General features: G+C 41.5%; 2 protein-coding genes across 5 annotated transcripts in view; one reads left to right on the plus strand and one right to left on the minus strand.

Moving 5' to 3' along the window:
- The window catches only part of PKD2 (polycystin 2, transient receptor potential cation channel), a 71,828-nt gene extending 49,425 nt beyond the window's left edge, over positions 1-22,403 (plus strand). The window contains exons 16-18 of one of the 4 annotated variants that reach the window (XM_073340655.1): positions 2,291-2,352; positions 11,363-11,399; positions 17,783-18,150. In XM_073340655.1, the coding sequence (XP_073196756.1) occupies positions 2,291-2,352; positions 11,363-11,399; positions 17,783-17,807 (124 nt within the window). In that variant the 3' untranslated portion in view covers positions 17,808-18,150. Of the gene's footprint in view, positions 1-2,290; positions 2,358-11,362; positions 11,553-17,782; positions 18,151-22,148 lie in introns of those variants that run through there. The other 3 variants (XM_073340654.1, XM_073340653.1, XM_073340657.1) reach the window with 3 other exon arrangements.
- The window catches only part of LOC140910221 (broad substrate specificity ATP-binding cassette transporter ABCG2-like), a 38,003-nt gene that overhangs the window by 7,843 nt on the left and 5,275 nt on the right, over positions 1-24,885 (minus strand). Inside the window, exons 4-10 of the mRNA XM_073340664.1 lie at positions 22,634-22,786; positions 21,406-21,563; positions 15,982-16,133; positions 13,241-13,357; positions 11,748-11,992; positions 2,254-2,336; positions 1,595-1,684 (exon numbers count right to left, since the gene is read on the minus strand). Of these exons, the coding sequence (XP_073196765.1) occupies positions 1,595-1,684; positions 2,254-2,336; positions 11,748-11,992; positions 13,241-13,357; positions 15,982-16,133; positions 21,406-21,563; positions 22,634-22,786 (998 nt within the window). The remainder of the gene's footprint in view (positions 1-1,594; positions 1,685-2,253; positions 2,337-11,747; positions 11,993-13,240; positions 13,358-15,981; positions 16,134-21,405; positions 21,564-22,633; positions 22,787-24,885) is intronic.

Raw genomic sequence — 24,885 nt, forward strand, 5'->3', positions numbered from 1 at the left:
CCCCAGGGGCACGCAGAGACGTGCCTAGCAGCCGGCCGCTTCCAGGAACGGCGTGGGGCTATGGCAGGCAGGCAGGCAGCCTGCCTGAGCCCTGCTGCATTGCTGGCCAGGTGCCACCTGTAGTAAGTGCCTCCTGGCCAGAGCCTGCACCCCAATCCCCTGCCCCAGGTCAGAATCCCCACCTGCACCAAACTTGCTCCCAGAGCCCATGCCCTTCACCCTCTCCGGCACCCCAGCCCAGAGCCCCCTCCTTCACCCAAACTCCCTCCCAGAAAGAAAGTAATATAACAGCTGTTCTAAGGTAAGAAGGAGGCTATTTTGAATTAACTTAACTATATTCTACGTGTTTTAACACTGAAATGTAACCACAGAACAGCTTTATGTTTATTAAAAGGCAAGTTTAGTATAGCGTTAATAGCCTCGATGCCATAATTGTGATAATTTTGTTTTAAATTAGGAACAAGACTTGTATACAGGGGCCCCACAAAATCACAAGAGAGTTAATCCGGCCCTGAGAGTACGCTGTAACACTTTTGTATTTTTATGTCTGATTTTATAAGCAAGTAGTTTTTAAATGAGGTGAAACTTGTGGGGGTACTCAAGACAAATCAGACTCTTGAAAGGGGTACAGTAGTCTGGAAAGATTGAGAATCACTGCCCCAGAATAAGCATTTCTAAGAAACCCCTATTTAAAATATCAAGCAATTGTTTCTCTAAACTTTGTAACATTTGCTTATTTTACATGTGAGCTGCTGATTGTGGCGAGAGAAAGTTATATTTAAATTCTGCATCCAGCCAATAAATCTTATAGTAGCCTCACTCTTCTCAAATGGTATCTGTGACAGGGCCTGAATGGCCAAGTGAAAAAAATTAATATTTCCTAAAACTCCCTTAATCCTGTTTATATTCTGCTTCTCCTTAAACTGCTACTTCTCCAGGAAAGATTTATAGCCACAGTGACTTTCTTCAATCCCTCTTCCTGAAGATAGGTGTTTTGCCTATTCAATCAAGAAACAGGAACACCACCCACAGCTTTAAAAGTTGTTCTATGTTTCTCACACTTTAACAATGCCATATTCCTCAACTGTGAAAATCAATTACCTGACATCACAGATGTGAAAACTGACTTTTTATGCTAGCTGGCAGGAGAGTTTTTGACCGTATCTATTAAACGTATAACAATGACAACCAGTTTCTGGTTTGGGGGCTATACTTCTATTGAGAGAGACTAATAATCAGGGGTAAGATTGAATAGGACAAAGTGGTAGTAATCTATTCAAGCTCTGCCTCCAGCTCCAGAATAGTTGGGTTTTTCTATTAAAATGATCAGCAGTCAGTTATCAGTGCTCATATTCTCATTATCATTAAACTTTTGAGTTAATACCACAGAGAAAGAGCTGGGATAGTTCACATCTATCTTAGGACCAAATGCAAAGCTGTGCCTTCAGTAACAAATTCATCACTAGACCCTAATGATGACGGATAGATAAGGGGTTATCTACATGGGGAAGTTAGTGTATAAGTTAAAGGTAAACTGATACAGCAACAAATAAAACAACACGCAAAGCTTTCTATTACACAGGGATTTACCTACATAAATATCTTTTTTTCTGTGACAAAGAGTTCAATGGTTGTAACACTGCTCAAACACTGATTGGTGGTCAAAAAGAATAAAGCACCAACTCTGTGGAAAGAACAAACAAAAGCAAGACAATTAGCTACGCAAATAGCTTTTTTAGCTAATGAGGAAGGAAGAAAATTTATCAGAGGGAGATGGGTATGCTGTTACTACATGAAAATGGAATACAGATGCAGGAAGCAAATAAATTGTTTAGTGGAAATAGTTCCCTTTTGATCATATGTTAGAAAATAGTCAAACTTCTGGCTGAGGACAGATGGAAGCTGCTTCCCATGTAGTCCATCAACTACCTTTACTGTATGTACCCTAGGTACTGCTCCATGTAACATAATCTTATGGAGCCTATAAACTCCTCAGGGTAGGGACTGTCTTTTTGTTTGTGTCTGTGCAGTGCCAAGCACAGTGGGGTCCTCAACTGTCTCTTGATGCTACCATGACACGAACAAGCACTGTTTTTCCTCTCTCACAGATACTTCTTAAAAATGTAATTTATATTCTACAGTACGTAGCTGTCTCCTTACTTCAGCACAAGAACAGAGGCTAAGTAAAAATCTAAACAAAATGAACTACAGTGTATGCCCTACTAAAATTGTTCAGTTCCCATGTTTACTAACCTGTTCTGAATGCCACTGGAATCATTTTTTATTCCAGAGAAAATGGCTCCTACAACTACTCCCAGACCGGTTGTAATACACAGCTGAAAGAAAAATCAAGTAAGCTTTTGCATTTTATTACAGATAATTATAATAGAAAATTATAATAACTACAGTAATAACCTAATTAAACAGCAACAGCAGTTACTCATTAGTGAAGTGACAAAAATGTTTTTACAAAATACTCTACAGTATTTTATTGTATTCTATTTTCATTCTAAGTTCTGACAAGAGTAATGTGTCACTGTTCAAACAAATTTCAATAAACTCTTAGACTTTATTTGTTCAACTTCTATAAACAATTTAATGGTAGAAGATGTATGGCTAACTACTGTACAGCTCAAAGGTGGTAGGATTGCTTCAAACAGATATTAAAACTGATTTAATGAGAGAGATCCAGAGATATGCTCCCTACTGGAAAATAAACACCTGGTTCATTCACTGTTGCCTCAGAAATCAGTTACAAGATCAATACAGAAAATCTGTAGAGTAGCCAAAGCAGGTCTGCAATGAAAACTATGACAGCAATGAGAGAAAATAGTTGGCATTCCGGAATCTTGCAGATGAAGCAATATGAATAGCATCTACAAAAAACTGACGTGCATCTGTGGACCAGGAAAAAAAAAAGTGTGATATTCAGCACAGAAGATGACGTAGGAAGATAATTTCAAATTTGTCAATTTATGTCTTCCTGGAGAGCTCTCTTGGATGACATCAGAAGCTTGCCATCAACCATTTTAAGAGGTCAACTGATCATATAAGCAAGATAGAACAAAACCAACTTTAACATTTTTTGAGAAAAATCAGTAAGTCTATATATCAGCTCAAAAGTCACTCCTCACTAGGGTTTCTGGATGTCTTCATCAAGAACATAAAGAATTTAACATAGTCTTTGATGGTTATTTGTATCTATTTGAGAATTTGCAGTCAGGACAAGTGTCTACGTTGTGATTCTTTCCTCTATATCAGAAAGAGAGCAGAATATAGTACGGAAATTACAAGGAGACTTGCTTTCTATGTATCTATGGTTAACGGTTTCATAGTTTTATAAATTTAAGACCAAAAGGGACCATCATGATCTTTTAGTTTGACCCCTTGCATAGCTATATAATATCACCCAGCAAATCCTGCATCAAACCCAGTAACTTTTTTAAAGGCATACAATCTTGATTGAAAGATTACAAGTAATGAATAATTAATTGTGATGTATGATTAAAATATGATCACGTATATCATTCTTGCTGTTATACAAATGTAACAAATCTTATTCCAGGTATGCCATGTAAAGTAACAATGGAAAAGTTACAATCTATCAAATATGATTATCCTGTTTGTATGCATGTATCTTTTTACCTCAAGTTATGAATATTGACTGTATACCTGTATTACAAATAGAAAAGGAGTACTTGTGGCACCTTAGAGACTAACCAATTTATTTGAGCATGAGCTTTCGTGAGCTACAGCTCACTTCATCGGATGCATCCATGTCTGCGAATACAGACTAACATGGCTGTTACTCTGAAACCTGTATTACAAATGTGTTTGCTCCTGGAGTAACACCTGCAAGGTAGTTGGCATTCAGTCTAGCCAACACATTGTGAATGAACCATTCAAGTTGATGGCCCATTAATTAATATAATGAGCCACAGAAAAAAATCTTATCCCCACTCGATGTGCCTTCCTGATGACATTTTAACCAGAATATGGGGTAATGACTGCACCTATGACTCATCAAAGTGTAAGCAGTGTCAGGATGAGCTCCACCCTGACATCTGGTGGTGAGGTGTGGCAAGTTGTGGAAAAGGACTTCAGGGGCCGATCTCATTTGCATAGGCACACCCACCACGCCTAGAATGAGACCATAGCTGCCCAAATGGTCACTTTGGCTGCTGTGGGATCCCCAGTGTCTCTGTTATTGGGGCAGGAAGAATAAATTATTACCCTGATTATGGGAACTGTACGTGGCCTTTTGTTATGATGGAGGGATTCACCATCAACTAAGTAGCACTCACTAGGCAAGGGTCATGGGTTCCAAAACTGTGTGAATGGAGAGAGGCTGGGGACAAGTATTAATACTTGGTGGCATGGGCCCCTTGGTGAGGGCCTTAAATGCTAATTGCACTTTCTCCTCTCTCCACTGTGGAATATCAGAGCTAATTTTGATTTCATTAGAAGTCTAGTTATAGGCTGCTGAGCTCATTTTGGGCTGACAGTGCACCAGCACTGGGGCTCCCCTACTACAAGCTGAATTCACCTAAGAGCTGAAATCACTGAGTGTTGTGTTAAGTAGTGGGGGAGCCTGAAGATATATTGTGGAGCAGTTTGTGGGACGGCTGGAGTGCCTTGTGGACCGGCTGGTGAAGCAGTTCGACACGGAGCAGTTTGTGGATGGCAGGAGCTGCTTGTGGGCCGTGGAGCTGAGCGAAGGAGTTCGTGGGGCGGCTCGCAGAGCAGAGCGCAGCTGAGCAAAGGAGTTTGTGGGGCGGCTGGCAGAGCGGAGCGCTGCTATGGAGCGGTCAGCTTCAGATCATGTAAGGTGCCTCTTACCCCCGTCCCATTTCCACCCAGGTTGGGAGGTAAAGCTCCGCAGATAAACTTTCGAACTCTGGGACTGCCCTGACCAGGGACAGAGACTTTTGGGGCATTGGACTTTTGGGACTTTGGGTGATTTGGGGTTGCTGGACTCAAGAACCAAAGGGAAAAGGGCATGCCCCAATTTGCTTGGGGTGGGTTTTTTTGCTCATGGGTTGTGTTATGAATCCTGTTGGTGGTGTTTCCCCAACATAATGCCACATTGTTTCTCTCTGTTATTAAAAGGCTTTTGCTACACTCAGACTATGTGCTTGCGAGAGGGGAAGTATTGCCTCTTGGAGGCGCCCAGCGGGGGGTGGTATATATTTGTCCCAGGTCACTGGGTGGGGGCTCGAGCCGGTTTGCATTGTGTTATTGGAATGGATCCCCTAGATATTGAACCCGGCCCTTGTTGCTGCCAACTCTGACGGGCAGAAGGGTTACAAAAGCATGAAAGGGCACATGAGTAACTCATGTGACCCTGGACTCCATCTTGTGCCTGTACTTTTCCACAAATTAAGACTGAGAGCTTTCCCTCCACATGGGAGAAGGCATAAAAGGCCCTGGAAGCATCTCCATTTTGACTCCTTCCTGCTCTGATCTCTGGACTTACACTAAAAGGAGCATTCCAAACAATGGGCTGAGGACCTTCCAATCTTTTGGGAAGTTACCAGAGATTTTACAAGCCAGCAGTTTATTCCATCACTGCTACAAACCTGCTCCAAGAACTTTGCAATGAGCGTATGTATTTGTTTTCCTTGAGTATTTTAACTCTCCCCTCTTTCTTTTCTCTTAGAAATAAACCTTTAGATATTAGATACTAAAGTATTGGCAACAGCATGATTATTTTATAAGATCTGAGTTATATATTGACCTGGCTATACGGGATTAGAAGAACCCTGTGATGAAAATGGTTTTAAATAACCACTCATCATATAGTCTGCTGTCTGGCTGGTGACAGAAGGGCTTGAATGCCTAAGGAGACTGCATTTCTGACTTCTTGTTAACCAGTGTGGTGACACAGAAGTTTACTTTTGTTACTGGCTTGGTATATTTTATGGAAGAATAACCACCAGTCTGGGGGTGACTCTGCCCTATTTCTCAGCCGTTTGTCCTGAATCTGGTATTCTCAGCAGTGAACCATTGAGGCACGGTGACATCTACCACTTTCCTTGGATATCTGTTCCAATCACAAGTAGTAGATACCTTCTCCCTGAGTAGGTACTTACAGTCTGTGCTCAAGTCACCTCTTAACCTTCTTTTCAATAACTAAGCATGTTGAACACTTTAAACTCTTAGCTATAAGGTATCTTCATACTTTGAATCATTCTTGTGGCTCTTCTCTAAACATTCTGTATGTTTAACACCAGAAGTAGAGATAGCATTCCAGTGATGGACTCACCAATGCCATTTCCAGAGGTAATATCTCCTCCTTTCTTCTACTCCATATTGCCCTGTTTATAAATTTAAGGTTCTTGTTAACTCTTTTAACTATAAAAGAAAAGGAGTATTTGTGGCACCTTAGAGACTAACAAATTTATTTGAGCATAAGCTTTCGTGAGCTACAGTTCACTTCATCGGATGCATTCAGTGGAAAATACAGTGGGGAGATTTATATACATACAGAACATGAAACAATGGGTGTTACCATATACACTGTAACGAGAGTGATCACTTAAGGTGAGATATTACCAGCAGGAGAGAGGAGGGGCAGGGGGAGGACAACCTTTTGTAGTGATAATCAAGGTGGGCCATTTCCAGCAGTTGACAAGAACATGTGAGGAACAGTGGCGGGGGTGGGGGGGAATAGTTTTACTTTGTGTAATGACACATCCACTCCCAGTCTTTATTCAAGCCTAAGTTAATTGTATCCAGTTTGCAAATTAATTCCAATTCAGCAGTCTCTTGTTGCAGTCTGTTTCTGAAGTTTTTTTGTTGAAGAATTGCAACTTTTAGGTCTGTAATCGAGTGACCAAAGAGATTGAAATGTTCTCCGACTGGTTTTTGAATGTTATAATTCTTGACGTCTGGTTTGTGTCCATTTATTCTTTTACGTAGAGACTGTCCAGTTTGACCAATGTACATGGCAGAGAGGCATTGCTGGCACATGATGGCATATATCACATTGGTAGATGTGCAGGTGAACGAGCCTCTGATAGCGTGGCTGATGTGATTAGGCCCTATGATGGTGTCCCCTAAATAGATATGTGGACACAGTTGGCAACGGGCTTTGTTTCAAGGATAGGTTCCTGGGTTAGTGTTTTTGTAGTGTGATGTGTGGTTGCTGGTGAGTACTTGCTTCAGGTTGGGGGGCTGTCTGTAAGCAAGGACTGGCCTGTTTCCCAAGATCTGTGAGAGTGATGGGTCGTCCTTCAGGATAGATTGTAGATCCTTGATGATGTGTTGGAGAGGTTTTAGTTGGGGGCTGAAGGTGATGGCTAGTGGTGTTCTGTTATTTTCTTTGTTGGGCCTGTCCTGTAGTAGGTGACTTCTGCGTGTCTTCTGGCTCTGTCAATCTGTTTCTTCACTTCCGCAGGTGGGTATTGTAGTTGTAAGAACGCTTGATAGAGGTCTTGTCAGTGTTTTTCTCTGTCTGAGGGGTTGGAGCAAATGCGGTTGTATCGTAGAGCTTGGCTGTAGACAATGGATCGTGTGGTGTGGTCTGGGTGAAAGCTGGAGGCATGTAGGTAGGAATAGCAGTCAGTAGGTTTCCAGTATAGGGTGGTGTTTATGTGACCATCGCTTATTAGCACCGTAGTGTCCAGGAAGTATATCTCTTGTGTGTACTGGTCCAGACTGAGGTTGATCGTAGGATAGAAATTGTTGAAATCATGGTGGAATTCCTCAAGGGCTTCTTTTCCGTGGGTCCAGATAATGAAGATGTCATCAATGTAACGCAAGTAGAGTAGGGGCGTTTGGGGATGAGAGCTGAGGAAGCGTTGTTCTAAGTCAGCCATAAAAAAGTTGGCATACTGTGGGGCCATGCGGGTACCCATAGCAGTGCCACTGATTTGAAGGTATACATTGTCCCCAAATGTGAAATAGTTATGGTTGAGGACTATAGCACTGCACTGTGAAGTCCCATTCATGACCCGTATGTCCTTTTAAGGGGCCTTTCCTGGACACAGCTCTCCATCCTATACATATAGACTACATTCTTTGTTCCTAGATCCTGCAGTTGTCTCTGTTAAAATGCATGTTGCTTGACTGTGCCCAGCTTACCAAGTGATTCACATTGTTCTGTATAAGTGACCTGTTCTCATTATTATTTAGCACTCGACCAATCTTTTTGTCATCTGCAAACTTCATGATGAATAATTAAGGCCATTAATAACATTTTTGCACAGTGTTGAACCAAGAATTGATGTCAGGAGAATCCCAGTAAAAACACCCCACAAAATAACTGGGGAGGATGTGGTCAAGATGAGGGAAGAGATTAAAAGAAAGAGTACAGGGCAGTCAGAGGAAAAAGGCCCAGAAGAGAGCATAGGTAGAAGTCCTCTCCCAGAAGGGATGGGACTTTAAAAGAATCTGGCCAGAGGGTCGGGTCCTGAACATAGGAAACTGTTGGAAAAAGCCACAAAAAAGCTGATCCATAATGGTTGTGCAGCAGCCTAACCAAACTCAAAAGTGTCTAAAAGCGTGATATCACATTCCTCTACAAGACCTACTTTCGATAAAAGCATATTGATTGGCATTATTTATATTTCCATCTTTTAATCCTTTATTGCTCTGGCAATAGGACTTTTCAGTCAGTTCCCCCAAAGCATGTCAAATGTATTTCTTCACAAAAGTCATTAGCTTCCAAAGAAGCACAAGGGCAGCTCCTCTAGAAATATACCTATAAAAACAAGTTGTCCCTTGCCTGTTCAATGTCTTATTTATTGATATTATTTTAAAAGAGCCTCAAATGTTTGTTTAAATACACAGTTGGCACTTGGGAAATTCTAGGAGGTACCAGACTGATTGAAGGGTGATAATTCAGCCACTAAACCATGAGAATTTTCATATTCGAGGAGCCCAGAACTGAGAACTCAAGATTGACAAAGGCTTTCTTGTACTAGATAAAAACTAGCATCCCTGCTCTGCTGATGAGGAACAATGGTAACAAAAGCAAAAACTCCTAACATAATACAAACCAAAGTGAGAATAAATCTCATCTTTTATACAACAAATATCCTCAGAGTTTGCTTTACAAAATGTGTATTTCTAATATTTCCAGCTCAAACAAATATATTCAAAAATAGAACTAGTTTAATAACTATAGCAAAAGGATCTTTAGTAAACTAAGTGCGGAGGAGGGTACAGAGACATTGCTGAAGTAAAGAGAAATCTCCTTCCCTTTTGTACTGAAATAATAAAGCAGAAAAGAAATCACTTCTAAACTATTATTTCTTTCAAATGCTAGGTTCAAACTTAATATTTTTTTAAAGTAGCAACTTTTTGCTTGTAACAAGGGTTGTATTTTTAAGTCTATTCAATAATGGATCTAGGGGGCGTGGAGGAATTGAACCATATTAATAATTTATTTCACAGTAAAGCCCAATAGAAAGGTTTTTAAAGCCTAGCGATTCCAGAACAATCCAATTATTGTTAGTTTTAAGCCAACAGAAACATGAATTTTTCCAACAGATAAAAAAGTATGAATGACTTTAATGACATAATCAGAATGATGAAAATTTGTACATGATTATTTCTTAATATGTAGAAGCAAAAAAAAAATCTCAGCAAAAATGATGGTGTCAGGCAGTTCAGACATGGTTAAGCATGAGGGATGCATGAGTCTTAACACTATAAAGCATTTCATACGTGGTACTGTATCACTAAGAATCTGCTGAAAGGACCAAATGTCAGGGATAATTCAGCCACTAAGCTAATTGTAGTGGAAAACAAGGATCATATCAAGACCAATTTGGAGAGGATTAGCAAAGACGGCTTAGTGAACTGTGTACCATTTATAGAATGTATTTGAAATCCATTCCTAATGAGGTTTGGGAGATAGAAAAGATTGTGAGAAAGAAAGTCAGGACCATTAACCCTGGAGTATTATAAAGCTTGAGAGTATAATTCTTGTCACAAGGTCAAGCTTTTACAAACCAATTATTAGGGATATCCATAATATCAACATACAGATACACACCCAGAAACCTTTTAACTTGAGAGATACTGAACAGCTCTCCTGTATGCTGGTGACCATAGTTTTTTGGAAAAGTTTTGCGTCATTGTTGGAAAAACGCTCACAAAGGTTTGATTGTGTCATTTAAGTATAGTTCAGTGCAGAGCAATGCAGACAGGCATTTAAGTACAGTTCAGAGATGCACTGAGCCAATGAGAGCACAAAAAGGCATTCAGATAGAATGTGTGCTGGAGCTCCTGGGCATGAGGACTCTGCATATGCAGTACTTCAGTGCTTTGTAGGGCGAAGCCTACTCCCCTGCATGGCTGTCCAACATTGGTCAGTGCATAAAAAAGGCAGAGTCATGATCTCACTTCCTATCTGCCCCTCCTCACCCTTTTGGGAATGGGAGTAATATGGGAGCAGTCCCTGCAATCCCCACTTTACGGGGCAGCAATTCTGCCTGATCCTTACATGGATTATCCAAGTGAGGGAGGGAAGGCTTCTTGTGCTCCCGTCTTTTCACTGGCCACCATTGTAGGGGTGGGGCATATCCGTGCGTACCATTTATATTATTTGTTGCTATTAATCTATCAATTCTAAATAGTTTATCAATCCTTCCATTTGCTGCTCCAGAAGTGTACATGTGAAGCAAAGGTAAGAAAAGGGAACAATATGATCTATCCTAGTTCGAACCCACAATATGATAGTCAATACATCAAGAAAATGTAAAATAATATTGCTTTATCATCATTGCAATTCAAAGACAATTATACTATAAATCTACAGAGGCTCTACAAAGAGTGACAATTTAGTGGCCAGACTGTGCCACCTTTACTCATACTGAGTAGTACATTGCGCTGTGAGTTGTTCCATTTAAATCAATGGGACCAAATGCAGAATATAAGATATTCCATGTAAATAATGGTGGCATGATCTGGCACAAAGGGTCTGATCCTATTTTCACGAACGTCAAAAGGAATTTTGTCTGTGTTAGGATTACAAGATCTCATTTATTTCTGAAAACACAATCCTCTGTTTTGGATATGAATGTTATCAAACAGACAGCGTTCTGACATTATTGAATGATGAAATATAAAGAAATGTTGGACTGTGTAGCAGAAAACCTTTGTTTACCACATACAGTAGACCTCCATGGTTACTAACACCTTGGGAATGGAGGTTGCTCATAACTCTGAAACGTTCATAACTCTGAACAAAACGTTCTGGTGGTTTACAACTGTAAAAGTTTACAACTGAACATTGACTTAATACACCTTTGAAAAGTAAAAGAAAAATATTCCTTTCCCTTTATTATTTTTAGTAGTTTACATTTAACACAGTAGTGTACTGAACTTGGTTGTTGTTGTTTTTTCTTTTTAGTTTCTGCTGCTCACGATTCGTGTACTTCTGGTTCCAAGTGAGTTCTGTGGTTGACTGGTCAGTTCATAACTCTGGTGTTCGTAACTTTGAGGTTCTACTGTATTTGATAATTAGCAAAAATGCCAAGGGCAGCACGGACAAAAATGAAGGTCTATCGATTTCTCTGTTAATATGATCTATGACTATGTAAAGATTTCCACTTGAAATCTCCACAGTGATTTCCACAGTGAAAGACTGTTTAAAGTCATATTGTTGGCTAATCAATTGGAAGTTTTTTCACTCATTTCTTAATTATCAGAAGCCAACATTTTATATTTCAACCCAATTCATCTTCAGAAAGAAACAGACTGTAACTGTTCATGTTTTAAAGATTCACTACAATTACCTGGGCCATGGAGCTTTGTGGGTTATAGATCAAGTTTTTAAATGTGCGTCTGGACACCCACTTTAGCTGGTGAAAGAAGGAAGTGCTGTATGTGATTTGTTGGAAATCTGCACTCATCTTCCTTTTATTTTCCAAAGACAGCTTCTCTAATTCTGCTTTTGTTTCTTTGTAATAAGGGGAACTGGAAAACAGCTCTGCTAATTTCTCAGCAATAGTCTTATCACCACCGACCTCTTCAATGGTTTCTTCAGGTTAAAAAGAAAAATATTGTTGTAGGAGCAATAGCAGTAGAAAGCTAAAGACGCAAATTAGTTCATGGCAGTTTAGGTATACTGAAGTCATCCCCATCCCCACCCCGCCCCGAAAGGGCTACATTTTATCCTCAAAATCTCTTACCATAAATAAATAGAGATCAGACTGAACCAGAATCGCACATCCAAACCTACAGAATGTTGCAGCAATTCAGATCAGGATTCAAGCTTCAAAGCTCAAGTTTATTTCCATATCGGGCACAAAGGAGAATCCCAGCAATGGGATAGCTAGGACCAGTTTGTGGACCATGTGGAAATGTTTGTGGAAATGATAACATGCACTGTACAAATTATTGCTGGGTACAATTTATTGCTGGGTATTTTAAATGAATACAGTTGTGGCCTAGTTCAACCACATCTATTGCCTCCTACCTTTTTTTCCAGGGTGGCCAGAATATCTAATGGCAACCAAACATGTCCCAGAATAAACTGTGTGGTTCAGATGCCAAGACTGTAACACAATTTTCTCTCCATGTTCTCAGGGAGCTTGTATTTTCTGAATGCAACTCCCCAAGAAGTTCCCTGAGAATGTAAAGCAGAAAACTACGTTAAAATCTTGGAGACTGAATCACACAATCTAGCCATAATCTTACCCACAAGTAACTGCGGGCACAAAATTAGAAACAAAAGAGTTCCGCTTTTAGACAAGAAGCGGCATATGGAGCAATGCTCCAGTATGTACTCCTCTCCCAGGCAGATGAGACATCTGGAGTGCCTGTTGTTAATAGGCATGGTACAACTGCACAACTGGCAGGTCTTGAAGCCCAGAGACTTGGAATCTGGCATGAGGTGGGAATACCCTTGTGTACAGGAGGGGTGTTGGAAAGCTCTTAGTTAAGTCCCCCTCCCAACAGGCAAAGCAAAGAAAGTAAAGTTAAAAATTAATAAATTAAATCTTAAAAAGCTAAACGAGCTCACATAGTGAGTTAGGAGAAGCTATGTTGCATGAGGCACATGCTGCAGGTGCTCCGGCTCGCACCACAGTTAGTAAGAAGGAACAGAGTAATGGTTGCAGCCTCTTCACCTCTTATCCTTCACCTATAATAGCCAAGGGGTCATTAGGGGTTCAGGTGTGGCCATAACAGATACTATTCAAAAAGAATCCAATCTCACACACATGGGGTGCATGTGCATCATGAGCAGGATCAGCGTGGACAATCACTTGACCTCTAGCTCCCATACCTGATAAATTGCATTGACTGACAGATTCTGATTTGCTGAGTGTCACAGCAGTTGAGTCTCCATTAATGATATCCAGAAAAAAATCAGCAGGATTGTTGTATGGCTCGCATTCATAACCTGCAAAGAAATAATATCAGATCTCTAAAATAAGTCATTCAACAGATGGGAGAAATATGTTGCAATATTAAGGGTAATATTCTTAAATCTGTCTTAAAGGGAAAGCAATTAGATAGCCCACCATCAAAAGGTACCATCTAATGTAACAAGTCAGCTTCACCAAAGACAAAAATAGAATGGGCCAAAACTACAAAGTTCACATGTGTTTGGTTCTAGAATTTTATTGGTTCATTCCATTATGGAAATTGGATCAATGGCACAGTTCAGATTTGGATGATCATCGTGCTTTCAAATGCCTAGTCAAAATAGGGGCTTGAATGAGACACTGAGCTGTCTGAAGTCTATCCAGAAAAAACAGTGATAAATTTAGGGTGGCATAAAGCATCTAAAGGATTTGGAGGGGATGGTCCCTATTTTCACAACATCGGTGTACTGCTGGATCCCTGACTCCTTCTGGATTCCCAGGAAGCATTAGTAGCCTCAAGTGTCTTTTTTCCATTTGATTGTGAACATTTCTCTCTTTCACGAATCTCATAACAATTATCCATGCCTTGTGATTTCCTTATGGAATTATTAAAATATGCTTCCCATGGGGCTACCCATAAAGACCATTCAGAAATTATACTCTGTTCAGAATGCAGCTGCTCACTTATTTAGCAAGGTAGGCTGTACAGAGAACATTAGATCAGTTCTCCAAGGTCTGCAGAGGCTTCCTCCTCTTCATTTCTGGATGCAATTAAGGTATTGATAGTAATTGTTAGGATATAGATATTGAGGCCTGTCGGTAAAGGCCTGTACTCTAAGAATTTAGGTGTATTCTTATCACTTGGCTAGTTATAGAGGTATAAAAGAAAGAATCAAAATCACTGTCTGCCAGTGTAAGATCCTTCTCCTACTGTGACAGTCTGAGGCCCTGTTCTCAGGCTAAGGCCTTTGGCTAAGCAACAGAGGCAGCCATAAGCTGGGAAGCGACTGGTCACATCCTCACATTCCAAACTAGTCACATTGAAAGAAGGTGCTACTGGGCTGTTAGGAATACAATCCTGTCCTGATAGTGCCTATCAGCTCCAGAGAAAGGGAAGTGCCTAGAAAATGTTAAAGGAAACTTAGTTTGATAGTATCCTGTCTGGCAAGAACTCACTTACCAATAGCTGGGATGTGAAATCCTCACTTCTGTATTGTTTTGTCATTATAGTTCCCACTTTGCTATTGTTTGTCTGTATAATCTCTAAAAAAGAAAAGGAGTACTTGTGGCACCTTAGAGACTAACCAATTTATTTGAGCATGAGCTCATGCTCAAATAAATTGGTTAGTCTCTAAGGTGCCACAAGTACTCCTTTTCTTTTTGCGAATACAGACTAACACGGCTGTTACTCTGAAACCTGTATAATCTCTGTTTGGTTCTGTGATTGTTTCTGTCTGCTGTATAATTAATTTTGCTGGGTGTAAACTAATTAAGGTGGTGGGATATAATTGGTTACATAATCATGTTACAATATGTTAGGATTGGTTAGTTAAATTTCAGGAAAATGATTGGTTAAGGTATAGCTGAGCAGAACTCAAGTTTTACTATATAGTCTGCAGTCAATCAGGAAGTGAGAGGGTGGGGGGGGGGGAATGGGAACAGGGAATAGGGGTGGGGAAATTGGAATCATGTTTGGCTAAGGGCAGGAATGGGAACAGGGACACAGGTGTAAGGCTCTGTGGTGTCAGAGCTGGGAAGGGGGACACTAAGGAAGGAAACTGGAATCATGCTTGCTGGAAGTTCACCCCAATAACCATTGAATTGTTTGCACCTTTGGACTTCGGGTATTGTTGCTCTCTGTTCATGCGAGAAGGACCAGGGAAGTAAGTGGGTGAAGGAATAAGCCCCCTAACAGTAATGTATCAAATTCTCAAAGATTTGGGACTTGGCTACCTAATGAACAACGTCTCTCTCTATGTGCATTCTTAACAGCTGCAATTGGCTGAGATGCTCTTGCTCAAAAGTCCTTATATACAAACATCCAGGATTTGCAGGCAGGATGTTATTAGTGGCTTGCCACTGACTCTGGAACATGCTTGCCCCATTGCTCTGACAGAGTCCATTAGACTATTCAGATAAACATTTTAAGCACATTATTTCACAACACTGCTAAGACTTTTGAATTAGGATATGTGGTTAGAAAACATTTGGTGGTTTAAAATATTAAAAATTGCTGTATCTTAATAGTGTTTATATCTCACAGTCCACTTTTGATGTAAGCGCTACAGAAAGATAATGAGCCTTGATGATTACATATGCCCACTTTGGTCCTGGGATATAAAGCTTTTATCATAGTCCATCATCTCAGAGGCCACAGTGACAGGGACTCATGTCTTAAATAAACGATATTTGCTACTTTTTTTAATACTGAATGCATTTTTAAACAAGATTTCATTCCTTACTTATACAGTAGGGCCCAGATCCTCAAAAGTATTTAGGTGCCCAACTTCCACTGAGATCAATGGGAGTTAGGTGCCTAATTACCTTTGAGAATCTGGGTCAAAATCAGTATAATATGCTGGGAGGCTAGAAGCCAACATCAATACAATGTGCTGGAAGACCACCACTGTGACTTTGAAAGCTCCCTTTGAAAGCTCACCAATAGATTTGAAGTACTGCAGAGCATTCCGAGCAGGGCCATGGTACAACAGGCTTCCTGCAGCCAGTAACGTCAGGCTATCAAACAATCTGAATATGGAGTACCGGGGCTGATGGAGTGAAAAGATAATCGTTTTCCCCTGACTTGACATCCTGAATGCAAAAAAAAACAAAAAAACACACCACAAAACAGGAGAGGAATTAAACATCTGCAACTATTCCTTTTCTCTTATATTTTCTTTCTGCTATGAATGGCTAATGCCACTCAATCTGAAGTAATGACAAGCATATCTGGTCAAATCCTGGAGTCCTCTCTCAATTTTTACTCAAGCCTTACTGATGCAAGTGCCCATTAACTTCAGTAGTAGCTTAAGTAAAAACTGAGTAAAAGAAGAATACGGACCTCAGAATTTGGCCCACTATCCATAAATTATTCCCTTATAATGAATTATTCTCATGATGTGTACCTAAGCATTCATTATTCTCTTGATGATTTGATATGTGAAACGAGGTGAAAGGCCACATATTTTCCAACGAACAATGTATAGAAAATAAATTCTTGTGCAAATATTTGTAACTTCTTGGGATAAGTGTCATATTGTTTTACAAGATATAATGGAGCAAACAAAGCAGAAGAAAGTTTAAAAGGGCCAAATCCTAAGGCCCTTAGGAGGTGGGACAAAGAGAAAGTAGGGAACATCAAGTCTTGGCCAGATTCTAAACTCCCATACCTACAGGACAAAGTAATGTAAGTTAATGCAGAAGCTTTTAAGTGTAAAGTAACTAGCAATGTTCTTCCTTCCATGAGGTGTGGCATTCCCTCACCCACTCCAAACACATGACACACTATTCAGAGAGCTGTCCCAGGGATATTGAGACCTGGCAGGGTAGGTAACTGTGGATGCATGAGATTTCTATATCAAAGTTTCTTTCCCTGGGCAGATCCTCCAAAAGGATTTGTTTGTTGGTCCAAATTCCCTGCCCCTTTTGGCACAGTGAGGGTTGTGGGACAGGAGACAAGAGTCTGACCCATTGTAATGTGGCAGACTGGCCTCCCACTGAGTCAGAAGGAGAGGATTCAGAGTAACAGCCGTGTTAGTCTGTATTCGCAAAAAGAAAAGGAGTACTTGTGGCACCTTAGAGACTAACCAATTTATTTGAGCATAAGCTTTCGTGAACTACAGCTCATTTCATTGGATGCATACTGTGGAAAGTGTAGAAGATCTTTTTATATACACACAAAGCATGAAAAATACCTCCTCCCACCCCACTCTCCTGCTGGTAATAGCTTATCTAAAGTGATCACTCTCCTTACAATCCAGGTTTTCTCACACACACCCTCCCCCCATAAACCCACTCTCCTGCTGGTAATAGCAAACCTGGATAGAATAGAAATAGAAAACCTGGATTTGTGCTGGAAATGGCCCAACTTGATTATCATACACATTGTAAGGAGAGTGATCACTTTAGATAAGCTATTACCAGCAGGAGAGTGGGGTGGGAGGAGGTATTTTTTCATGCTTTGTGTGTATATAAAAAGATCTTCTACACTTTCCACAGTATGCATCCGATGAAGTGAGCTGTAGCTCATGAAAGCTTAAGCTCAAATAAATTGGTTAGTCTCTAAGGTGCCACAAGTACTCCTTTTCTTTTTGCGAATACAGACTAACACGGCTGTTACTCTGAAATCTGTCATTATGCAAGGCACTGCATTTAGCCATATGGAGTGGAAATCTATCAACTGCATGAAAAAACTTGTACAGATACAGACAGACATCATCTTCCTTTCCAAATGCAAACAGATGGACATCGTACCAAAAGGACTGAAGGTAAAAAATCCATTACAATCTACACACCACACAGACTATGCTGACAGCTTGTGCCACACGCTCTCAAAGAAACTGTGAAATCACCTGATCAACATCCTCTACAGCAAACAGAGAAAGATTAAGAATGAGCTCTCAAAAATGGATACTCTCTCATAAAAAACCAACCTTCCACACACACTTCCTCGTGGCTGGACTTTACTAAAACTAGACAAGCCATTTACAACACACACCTTGCTTATCTACAAAAGAAAAAGGACACTAAATTTTCTAAACTACTACATGCCACAAGGGGCCACAGCAATGGTTCCCTCAACCCACCCAGCAATATTGTTAACCTATCCAACTATACTCTCAGCCCAGCAGAAGCAGCTGTCCTATCTCGGGGCCTCTCCTTCTGCCCCTCCACCCCCACAAACATGATACAGTTCTGTGGTGACCTAGAATCCTATTTTCGACGTCTCCGACTCAAGGAATATTTCCAACATACCTCTGAACAACATAGTAATCCACAGAGACCTCCCTACCAACACTACAAAAAGAAGGATTCTAGGTGGACTCCTCCTGAAGGTTGAAACAGCAGACTGGACTTCTACATAGACTGCTTCCGCCGACGTGCATGGGCTGAAATTGTGGAAAAGCAGCATCTCTTGCCCCATAACCTCAGCCGTGCGGAACACAATGCCATCCACAGCCTCAGAAACAACTCTGACATCATAATCAAAAAGGCTGACAAAGGAGGTGCTGTTGTCATCATGAATAGGTCGGAATATGAACAAGAGGCTGCTCGGCAGCTCTCCAACACCACTTTCTACAAGCCATTACCCTCTGATCCCACTGAGAGTTACCAAAAGAAACTACAGCATTTGCTCAAGAAACTCCCTGAAAAAGCACAAGGACAAATCCGCACAGACACACCCCTGGAACCCCGACCTGAGATATTCTATCTACTACCCAAGATCCATAAACCTGGAAATCCTGGGTGCCCCATCATCTCAGGCATTGGCACCCTGACAGCAGGATTGTCTGGCTATGTAGACTCCCTCCTCAGGCCCTACGCTACCAACACTCCCAGCTACCTTCGAGACACCACTGACTTCCTGAGGAAACTACAATCCATCGGTGATCTTCCTGAAAACACCATCCTGGCCACTATGGATGTAGAAGCCCTCTACACCAACATTCCACACAAAGATGGACTACAGCCTGGTCCAGTCCACACAAGAGATCCACTTCCTGGACACTACAGTGCTAATAAACGATGGTCACATAAACACCACCCTATACTGAAAACCTACTGACTGCTATTCCTACCTACATGCCTCCAGCTTTCACCCTGACCACACCACACGATCCATCGTCTACAGCCAAGCTCTGCGATACAACTGCATTTGCTCCAACCCCAGACAGAGACAAACACCTACAAGATCTCTATCAAGCATTCTTACAACTATAATACCCACCTGCGGAAGTGAAGAAACAGATTGATAGAGCCAGAAGAGTTCCCAGAAGTCACCTACTACAGGACAGGCCTAACAAAGAAAATAACAGAACGCCACTAGCTGTCACCTTCAGCCCCCAACTAAAACCCCTCCAACGCATTATTAAGGATCTAGAACCTATCCTGAAGGATGATCCAACACTCTCACAAATCTTGGAAGACAGGCCAGTCCTTGCCTACAGACAGCCCCCCAACCTGAAGCAAATACTCACCAACAACCACATACCACACAACAGAACCACTAACCCAGGAACCTATCCTTGCAACAAAGCCTGTTGCCAACTGTGCCCACATATCTAGTCAGGGGACACCATCACAGGGCCTAATAGCATCAGCCACACTATCAGAGGCTCGTTCACCTGCACATCCACCAGTGTGATATATGCCATCATGTGCCAGCAATGCCCCTCTGCCATGTACATTGGTCAAACTGGACAGTCTCTACGTAAAAGAATAAATGGACACAAATCAGATGTCAAGAATTATAACATTCATAAACCAGTCGGAGAACACTTTAATCTCTCTGGTCACGCGATTAGAGATATGAAAGTTGCTATATTACAACAAAAAAACTTCAAATCCAGACTCCAGCGAGAAACTGTTGAATTGGAATTCATTTGCAAATTGGATACAATTAACTTAGGCTTGAATAGAGACTGGGAGTGACTAAGTCATTATGCAGGGTAACCTATTTCCCCTTGTTTTTTCCTACCCCCCCCCACCCCTCAGACGTTCTTGTTAAACCCTGGATTTGTGCTGGAAATGGCCCACCTTGATTATCATACACATTGTAAGGAGAGTGGTCACTTTAGATAAGCTATTACCAGCAGGAGAGTGGGTTTGTGTGTGGGGGGAGGGGGGCATGAGAAAACCTGGATTTGTGCTGGAAATGGCCCAGCTTGATTATCATACACATTGTAATGAGAGTGATCACTTTAGATAAGCTATTACCAGCAGGAGAGTGGGGTGGGAGGAGGTATTTTTTCATGCTTTGTGTGTATATAAAAAGATCTTCTACACTTTCCACAGTATGCATCCGATGAAGTGAGCTGTAGCTCACAAAAGCTTATGCTCAAATAAATTGGTTAGTCTCTAAGGTGCCACAAGTACTCCTTTTCTTTTTTAGAGGGAGAAGAGCCACTCTGTGATCCCTAGTGGGCGGAGCCAGACTAGGCTCGCCCCCTCCTGCAGAAAGCTAAGGGGTGGGGCAGGAAGTATAAAAGGGAGAGCCTGTAATCCAGTTGAGTCTGAGCCAGAGAAGGGAGCAAATATCTCCTGGCTGCTGCAGCTTCCTGGAGCAAAACCTGCACTGTGCCTTGCCATGCCCTGCCACTGGAGGAGACTGACCCAGACAAAGAACTGCCAGGACTGCCACTCACCACATACGCCGAAGAGGCCACGGACAATCCTGAGCTGCAGGTACATGATAATGGGCAAGCAGAAAGTAGCCCAGGGATGGCCAGCTATGGTCCGGTTGTATTGCTGCCTGAATCCAGGTCAGTGTGTTGTGACTGGATTTCCCCCCTGACTCAGTGGAACCATTTGCCACTGTTAGGGCCCTGGGCTAGGACCTGGTGCAGTAGGGTGGACAGCTTCCCCACCTTGGGCCAAGGGGCCTGCATTTGTCTGCTGTCTGCCTGCATGAGGATGACAGACTGTTTGGTGTTCCACGCTGCCTGAAGGCCTGAACTCTCTAAGACTATTTGATTCCTCTGTCCTGGCTGAGGGCTGGAGCCCCGAGACTGTTTGTTTGCCCTACTCTCTCCTGCCAGAAGGGCCTGGACCCCACCGCTTGAATCACAACTTCCCTGAAATGGGGCAGTGCCCCTGTGATGTGGTGAGGCGGAGTGGCCTCTCACTGAGCCAGAGAGGGAGGGATGACCGCTAACGCACTACAGTAGCTGAATGCAGAATTAGAAGGAAATTCCATTTGTGGAAGCCTGCAGTTTCCCTTTCCTTACATGGGAATAACCCAATCATAAACCAATACATCAGGCTGTGACTATTTATATACTGTATCTGCAATTAAGATATGTTTAGAGAGTACACTTCTATCAAAGACCAGATAGTTCTTTCCCAGTGATTCCCTTGCAGTCACCTTTTCAGGAGCAACAAGACAGCATTGGCAGTGCTGGCATCTAGTCCAGTAGTTGGTTCATCTAAGAACAAGACTGCAGGGTCAGTAATGAGTTCCATTCCAATATTGGTCCTTTTTCTCTCTCCCCCAGATACACCACGAATAAACAGGGTGCCAACCTAGTGCAAAAGAAGCATCAGACCTTTAAAAGGAGATTTCTTTATTAATTAATTATTTTTTTATTAACATTCTCAAAATCCAGGAAAATATTAGGGCTAACTTCAGGTGTTAGATCAGAAATATTTACATGAAACAAAAACATTCACATGATTAAGAGACGAAATTATAGCAATGCTTCAAAAATGAACCAGTTTTCTAACAAAAAAATCCATTAAGATCAAGTTAAGATTGTAAATTTAGGTAGCTTTTTAAAAAGCGCCTTATTAGAAGGCTGTAAATTTAAAACAAGAAAAATCTGTCTCTATGCTGTTAATCCCCAGGACTTCTAAGCACCTCAGGATTAAAAAAAATACATATAGACCCATATTTACAGTGTGTGAATGGTGCCACAAATGGTGGGATGTCGGGGAGCAAAGTGCAGTTCTATTCTGAAAAGTGAATATGTAAAAATGCACTTTCTAAGTCAAAAGATCTGCTCCCTGCATGTATGCAAAGTCATATCTGGTTACTTTCAGGACAAAAATAATTTGTACTGCTTTTTACTCCGATGAGAGAGACTGAGATGTCATCTGTTCTTTTAACAGAATTATTTACTAACTTCCATTTGCTCAACCAATCCGTGACATCTGTATATCCCCCATTCACTGAATGAGATTACAGAAGTATCAAAAGGCATCATTTGATATGCAGTATCTTTATTATTGGTGATAATGTGCTCGAAAGAAAGAACTCAGCTTCATCTACAGAACCCAGGATTTAACTACAGAGATGGAAGTTAGAAAAAACACTTTTTAAATTGAACACATTTGATATAGAAATCACTGAGATACTATGTATAGAACATCACAATGCCATTTTTCAAGCTTCTTTTCAGAGTAGATGTATACATTAAGGTAGTCTTAACTCTGAATTTCCTGCTTTTCAAATGTTTGTTGATTGTAACTACAACATTCTAATGAGGTTTGTTTGTTAGTTAAATGTTATGTAATTACAGTGCTAACTTTCTCATACCTTAGCTTTTTGTTTGGTAATATTAAATACCATGTCATGCTATGCCATGTGTAGTTACCTTGGAATCTGCCACTTTGGCCAAATCCAGTTCCCTGATGATTTGGTTCACTCGTTCCTTCTTTTCCTGTTCAGCCACAGTACTTGGCAAACGGAGTGCAGCTGAGAACTCAAAATTTTCTCTCACTGTCAGGGTCCCCATAACCACATCATTCTTACAAGACACAAAAATATTAGCAAGTTTTAGAATCATAGAATATGAATTTGGAAGGGACCTCACGAGGTCATAAGTCCAACCCCCTGCTCAAAGCAGGACCAATCCCCAACTAAATCATCCCAGCCAGGGCTTTGTCAAGCCTTACCTTAAAAACTTCTAAGGAAGGAGATTCCACCACCTCCCTAGGTAACGCATTCCGGTGTTTCACCACTCTCCTAGTGCTAAGGGGATTTCCACTAACTACTTACGTGAGTAAAATTACTTTTGTTTGAAAGTTAGGGCCCTAATTATCTATGGATCAAATGTGCAGTCCTTATCTCATCAAAACTTAAATAGGAATTTTGCCTGAGTGAGGACTGCAGGATTCAACCCTCTATCTATTAAATTACTGGCATAACTGTACTGGTCGGTGCTGGAACTAGGGGTGCGGTAGCACCCCCTGGCTTGAAGCAGTTTCCATCATAAACAGGCTTTACAGTTTGGTTCAATGGCTCTCAGCCCCCGGCTATACAAACTGTTCCAGTACCCCTGTAGTCACGATGTCCCTCTGTATGTTTTCCTATGTACTTTCTTGCATGCCAACCACTGACTCTACAGCAGGGGTTCTCAAACTAGGGGTCAGGACCCCTCAGAGCGTCATGAGGTTATTACATGGAGGCCGCGAGCTGCCAGCCTCCACCCCAAACCCCGCTTTGCCTCCAGCATTTATAATGGTGTTAAATATATAAAAAAGTGTTTTTAATTTATAAGGGGGGTCACACTCAGAGACTTGCTATGTGAAAGAGTTTTTCCTAATATCCAACCTAAACCTCCCCCACTGCAACTTGAGACCATTACTCCTTATTCTGTCATCTGCTACCACTGAGAACAGTCTAGATCCATCCTCTTTGGAACCCCCTTTCAGATAGTTGAAAGCAGCTATCAAATCCCCCCTCATTCTTCTCTTCCGCAGACTAAACAATCAGCCTCTCCTCATAAGTCATGTGTTCCAGTCCCCTAATCATTTTTGTTGCCTTCCGCTGGACTCTTTCCAATTTTTCCACATCTTTCTTGTAGTGTGAGGCCCAAAACTGGACTCAGTACTCCAGACGAGGCCTCACCAATGTCGAATAGAGGGGAACGATCACGTCCCTCGATCTGCTGGCAATGCCCCTACTTATACATCCCAAAATGCCATTGGCCTTCTTGGCAACAAGGGCACACTGTTGACTCATATCCAGCTTCTCGTCCACTGTAACCCCTAGGTCCTTTTCTGCAGAACTGCTGCCTAGACATTCGATCCCTAGTCTGTAACGGTGCATGGGATTCTTCAGTCTTAAGTGCAGGACTCTGCACTTGTCCTTGTTGAACCTCATCAGATTTCTTTTGGCCCAATCCTCTAATTTGTCTAGGTCCCTCTGTATCCTATCCCAACCATCCAGCGTATCTACCTCCTCCTCCTCCAGTTTAGTGTCATCTGCAAACTTGCTGAGGGTGCAATCCACACCATCCTCCAGATAATTTATGAAGATATTGAACAAAACCGGCCCGAGGACCAACCCTTGGGGCACTCCACTTGATACCGGCTGCCAACTAGACATGGAGCCATTGATCGCTACCCGTTGAGCCCGACAATCTAGCCAACTTTCTGCCCACCTTATAGTCCATTCATCCAGCCCATACTTCTTTAACTTGCTGGCAAGAATAGTGTGGGAGACCATGTCAAAAGCTTTGCTAAAGTCAAGGAACAACACATCCACCACTTTCCCCGCATCCACAGAGCCAGTTATCTCATCATAGAAGGCAATTAGATTAGTCAGGCATGACTTGCCCTTGGTGAATCCATGCTGACTGTTCCTGATCACTTTCCTCTCCGCTAAGTGTTTCAGAATTGATTCCTTGAGGACCTGCTCCATGATTTTTCCAGAGACTGAGGTGAGGCTTAAATTTTCCTTTATTTATACCATGTTACAGTATTGTAACGAATAAGGATTAACTTCTGCAGGAAAGGAAAACTACACAAGACCAAAGTTCACAAATATGATACCTGTGATGCAAGAGTCCAACAGAGCTTTTCCATCAACAAGCAATGTCTTTTCAGATTTATGCCTCATCCT

Source organism: Lepidochelys kempii, chromosome 4 (genome assembly GCF_965140265.1).
Source record: "Lepidochelys kempii isolate rLepKem1 chromosome 4, rLepKem1.hap2, whole genome shotgun sequence".
In the NCBI taxonomy this organism is placed as follows: domain Eukaryota; kingdom Metazoa; phylum Chordata; order Testudines; family Cheloniidae; genus Lepidochelys; species Lepidochelys kempii.